The following is a 6,000-nucleotide window of genomic DNA, read 5'->3' on the forward strand; positions in this document are numbered from 1 at the left end:
TCAATTTCTACTTGAATTCTTCTATTAATCAACAGGGCAATAATAAGCCTAAAAGATAAAAAGAAAGCGCTCTGGTTTAGTTCTAGACAAGTGCCAGTCTTTTAGAAGTTTTAAAACATATTGTTGATAGATACAGTAAAAAAACATGAAATAACAAAAAATATATACATCTTCTTAATAATCCATCTAATGGGTACCGGACGATAAAAAGCAAAAATAATAAAAAATAGAATAAATACTGCTAAAAATTCTCCTGTTTATGGAGGATATGATTTTTATCAAAATAACCAACTTAAGTCCACCTCAGTGAAGCCCAGTGTACTAGTACTAAGCAAACAGCCAAACTATAGTGGTATTAGTATGCAGGCGGTCCAGAAATGCAAGCAGTCGGGGTTCGTTATTTAAACACTGTCCATCAATCCATCCAATTCATTCAGCCAATACATGGTAGTATCAATAATATGCCCAAAATGGTAAGCGTTAAAGCAAAGCTGTTAGTTACAACTATATTTACCAGACCTCCGACTAGTGGCTGGATGGCATGCAGAGAGAGGGAGAACCCATCAGCTGCAGTGATCGCAGAGCGTGCTGGTTCTGGTTTCAATCCAAGTTTAGAGAGGCCGGCCGGCAATTCCTTTTAAAAGGTGCAAGGATTCAAGATTCAAGACTAACGCATTTCCCCACTTATGCACATCAGCGGCTTCCTCATTAAGTTAGCAGCCGGTTATTAGGTCTATTTAAAAGTGTCATTAGCGCTACTTTTTATCTCCCCCCCCCCCTCCCCCCCCCCCCAATAATAAGCATGTAGGCTCCATAGCAGGACTTATTGCAACTGTTCTAGGGCCACATGGAGGGCCTCTGTTTAATCCATGTGCGAATGTATTGTATTTTTTCCCCAATTGGCAATACATGGGGTCCCTTACAAGTAAAGACATGTACATGTAATGACCCGGCTCCAATAATAACTTTAAAAAGGTTCATCTGTGCCCAGGGGTGTAGCAAATATTTTGTAGGCTCCAAAGCAATACATGGAAGGGACCAACATCCTGGTACTTCTAGCGAGACGCCTCTTTCTGCAAGTATTTTATTTTCACAAACAATAGTAGTTTTGTAGGTAACAATGTGCTATTTAAAATTATGCCACATAGTACCCCCAATTCACTTTATGCCATTGTGTCCCCAAAACATAGTATGCTACAATATAGTGCACCCAGTTCATAATATGAAACCTTGTAGGGTTCTCCGTTCTTATTTTGCTACACTGTACTTCCCACCTTTCATGCGGTGCAATGTTACAGGGCCTCCAGTTCATATTTTGAAGCACCACAGTTTATGCCACATTACAGTGGCCCCTTTTCATTATAACATCCACTATACACGCCATTCAATGAAAATGGAATGTCACTCCAGTCAAGCCAGGTAACTGGTCAGAACCGATTTATTCAAAGTTACTTCCGAGAACATGGTAGACCACTATATGCAGTGCTCCGGGGCATTCTAAAAGTCTGGGCCACATCACAATGGTACCACCTGCACCCACAATAGCTTGGCCAGTGCCTATGTCTCTTCTGCTGTTTCATAACAAATGCCATATCCTTAATGACTTGGCTGTCCCTGTCTGTCTCTGCTCTGTACTCTTGTCTTGCATGTTGCACTTAATGACTGACAAACGCTACATATTTATTTAGTAACATATCCAATATGGTTAACTGAGATTAAACTGTATGTTTGTCTTGTCTTGCAGATGAAGGAGTTTCATCAGTCACGGTAAGTGAGGAAAAAATGTACATCTGTATTCATCCTTGTGGGGTTTTTTTTTTTTTTTCTCTCTTCAAGCACATCCGCCAAAGATGGATGTATTTGGGTGTGTGTTTGTATTGTCAAACAGCATTTTTCTTAAGCTGAGATTGTTTCAAAATAACACACAAGATTTTTTTTGCTATTTACTTATTAAAAGGATATGTCATAATGTACACTTTTTTAAAAAAACATAACTGTATTTGTTTAGCAAACGATACGCCTTTATACAATTAATAGCCACGTTCGCACACTGTACTTTATTTTTGTATTTGCAAATGGTGTTTGGTTACTCTAATGCTTGAATAAGAAAACACTGATAATCCACTTCTGGGTAATACAGGCATTGTGAATATAATAATTCTGGTGATGCTTTTGGAAGAAATCTGTTGTTAGTTACTAGAGTTAGATTCTTGTTGGTTGATGGCAAACAGGCCGCACTTATAGCGAGGTGATGAGATCTCTTAAATAAAACTATTTGGTTTAGAATGGACATTTTGCTTGTGCTGCTGTGCAGTGTATTGTTGCATATCTGTTGCGGAGGTGTAGCTAGGGTGGAGCCGGTGGAGCACAAGCTCCAGGCGACGGAATGTCACCTGGCGTCGGAGCTGTGCTCTCTACTGCCGACTCTCCCGCCCTGCTTGCCTGCTTCCTGCTGTGCCCGGCGTCAGAGACACGTGCACCGTGCAACCAGCTAGCCTCCTGCTGATGCGCACCCGCTAGCTTCCTCCTGCTGGTGGCTGGCGCCCGCTCACTGAACCCACCGGCTAGCTTCCTCCTCCTGCCGCCCAAGATGTTGACCACTAACCCCGCTAGCTTACTCCTGCCAGCCGGCACCACCTGCCCTCACGCTAGCTCACTACTGCCGCTCGCACGCCCACCCACATGCTAGTTTCCTCCTGCTGTCAGCTAGCTTCCTCCTGCTACAATGCAGCCGCTAGCCTTATGAGTCCTGCTGTTGACCGCCCACTGCTAGCTGCCTTTTGCTACCGCCCAGCGAATAGCCTCATGCTGTTGCCCGGTATTTATGTGTATGAATGTGGGGACTGAGGAGGGGGGGCATTCAGTTTGCCTAGGGTGCTGACAAACCTGGCACCAGCCCTGGCAACGAGCAAGGTCAGTCCCCCTTGGCAACGAGCAAGGTCAGTCCCCCTTGGCAACGAGCAAGGTCAGTCCCCCTTGGCAACGAGCAAGGTCAGTCCCCCTTGGCAACGAGCAAGGTCAGTCCCCCTTGGCAACGAGCAAGGTCAGTCCCCCTTGGCAACGAGCAAGGTCAGTCCCCCTTGGCAACGAGCAAGGTCAGTCCCCCTTGGCAACGAGCAAGGTCAGTCCCCCTTGGCAACAAGCATGAAGTTCCTAGCAATGAGAATGTAGGTACTGTAAGTGGCACTTATGTGTCAAATGTGTAATGGGCATTACGGTTTGTTATATAGTATGCAATGGGCATCATGTGGGGCCTTATGTGTAATTGGCATTACGGCATGTGGCTTTATGTGTAATGGGTATTACAAAGTTCGCTAAAATGTGCATGGGCAATGGGCATAACGGTGTGTGGTATAATGTTAGGCTGTGCCCCCATTTCGCCGCGCAAGAGCCCCACCTACTACAAATGGGGGGGGGACATGCCCTTGCTCCGGGCACCACGGCACCTAGCTACAACACTGATCTGTTAGAATGTTAAAACATGACTACTCAGAACAGAGACAACAAGTGTACTGGACACATTTACAATATTATATTATTATATAATAAATATATTATACTATTATATAATACAATTCTCTTTAGATCATAAAGGGAACAATTTGCAAAGCATTGATTATGTTACATTACACGGAACAGTTTTGTCCTGAGCCATTACATTAGTTTCCACATAATAAAGTATATTTGTACTCTGATGCAAGTCTCTGACAGACTGAAGCACCCACAGTGTTCATTCAAGCGTGTATTTATGAAACTTTATGCCAAATTCAATGGGCTACTGCATATCTAGATGGATATAAAAAGCCTTCATGTCATATGAACAATGGTCATTTGTGCATTTTTTATTAGGCTTCTTTCAACGTGGCAAAGTGTCGTCCGTAAATTTTCTAGCGTACTGTTAGTATTATCGGAAATAAAATCAATCAGCATGAGCACCCAGGGTCAGCGTGACTGCTAGGTAAACCATAGCATCTACCATTTCTTAGAGGATCTTCAAAACATTGAGGGGCAGATTTATTAAACTTGGTGAAGTGATAAAGTGTCTGGTTTTTATCACCGGCCAATCTGCTCCGAACTGTGAATTTGCAGGAATTCGGTTTACTGTTGGGTTGTCATACGAATTCCTTGTGAGACCACACTACTTTTTGTGGTGCCTGATGAAGGCACATGCTGTCACTTTGTGGAGCATGGGAGGGTGCAAATTTATAGTTTGCCGGGTGGGGGGGCTCAGAATACACTATCACTGTATGTGCTTTGCGCATTCCTCTTCTTTTTTTTTTTCCCCCTTTCTCTTATACAAATGGGTAGATACACATACATTTAGCCCTGCTAATGATTGGCAAAGCAGTTTAGTTACAGTAGCACACAAATGGACACCAACTCATTGCACCCATTTTTTTAAATCCTTACCCTCTGGAGTCTAGCAATGGAGGTTTTACCGGCAATCTGAGCATGCACAATGGAGTCTAAGCACTGTTGCTAGTGTGGAAATCCACCCAAAAAAAGTGCTCAGACCCTGCTACTTCCAGCAGAGATGAGAGACCCTCTTAATGCGCCCCTGAATAAGGGTTAGGTTTAGGTTTCCGGTAGGAAGGGTTATGCTGGGTACACGCCAGAATGATGCAGATCTTGAGCGGGTGATAAGACAATTGTATGACCCGCTCACAATCTGCATATGATCTGAGACCGATCCGACCGCGACCTGTGCCGTGTTGAATGGTCCTTTTCAGATCCTACCTGCTGCCGGTAGGATTTGAAAAACAACCAAACGACCCGCACATCGGATTGGGATTGGATCAGAAATGGCCCAAAACATGCCCCATTTACATACAATCGGTCGAGATTGTATCTAAATTGGGTCGTTTTGGGCCAAATTGTTCTGGTATGTACCCTACATTAGTGTTAAGAAGGGATAGGGATATTTACTGCACCCCTGTCAGGATACACAGTAGGCCGATGTAGGTCTCCTGACTACTGGCCTCCCATATATTTTATACTAGTAGTTATACTGCGTCAGCAAGGTCTCTCAGGCGAAGATTTCAAAGCAGACTGGGGTTTCAAGATGTTCATAATTTTGAATATATAAAAGGAACAAACATTTTTTTATTAACTTTTTTTTTTTATTGAAGAAACAAAAAAGTCAATGTTTTTTTTTCTTAATAAAAGCGACTTAGAATGTTGGGGCGTTGCCAGAAACTACTGTTTATCAAATGCCCTGGCTGATATTTGACAGAAAGGGTAAGGTTCATTTTAATAACAAAGGCTCACATGCTTTTAACTTTTTGTCTAGCTGAAAAACAAACTTTGTCTGGTATAGGCATGTGTGCACAAGTGCCTGCTCTTTGTTTCTGTTCAAATATTACCCTTGTTAATACACATTTATTTAGCAAATAAAAGTTGCTGCAAAGTAAATCAAACGTCTAGTAAGTATAGAAATCTTGGAGCATTTAGGGATGAGCAGAAAAAAAAATATGCACAAGAGAATTTGTATTTATTATGCATCCAAGATTCCTCACACTTGTTGGCAGACCAGACCAGGGAAAGCAGTGTAAACAGAGCAGACACAGGAAATTTTCTGGGTCTAAGGTGCAGTATGAACCTGTAACCTGAGACGATCTGTGCTCCGTCAAAAACCCAGGTTTTTGCAGGGGCGGCAATGAGAACATGGTATTGGGTATTTATCTAGAACCTCTACCTCAGACTGACTCTTAGTATTGTGCATGCCCCTCGTGCTAAAATGGGGTTGTCTCTGATAGAGTAAATATGTCTACTATGCTGGGGAAATTTGTCTGAGTGGAGGCTACTGTGCTGTGGGGTGATCTGTCTTAAGGGCAGCAAATTAGAGTGCATAATACCTCCATCTCCACCCATTATACTTGAGCCCACCCCTCTTTTTTGGAAACCCTCCTTCACAAATTCTGCACAAAAAGCTTTGTGCTTTCCACTCCCCCTTGCCCACCGAAGAGAGCTGCCACAGCTAGGGTTGCCACCTCACTCGTC

At 43.1% G+C, this 6,000-nt stretch overlaps 1 protein-coding gene across 7 annotated transcripts in view; it reads left to right on the top strand.

Annotated features, from left to right (window-relative positions):
• The window catches only part of PLEKHG7 (pleckstrin homology and RhoGEF domain containing G7), a 62,037-nt gene that overhangs the window by 21,956 nt on the left and 34,081 nt on the right, over positions 1 to 6,000 (top strand). For all 7 annotated transcript variants that reach the window (XM_083182389.1, XM_083182388.1, XM_083182387.1 and 4 more), the window contains exon 5: positions 1,745 to 1,767. In XM_083182389.1, the coding sequence (XP_083038515.1) occupies positions 1,745 to 1,767 (23 nt within the window). The remainder of the gene's footprint in view (positions 1 to 1,744; positions 1,768 to 6,000) is intronic.

The sequence above is a fragment of the Crinia signifera genome, chromosome 4, assembly GCF_055691185.1.
Source record: "Crinia signifera chromosome 4, ASM5569118v1, whole genome shotgun sequence".
NCBI lineage: Eukaryota > Metazoa > Chordata > Amphibia > Anura > Myobatrachidae > Crinia > Crinia signifera.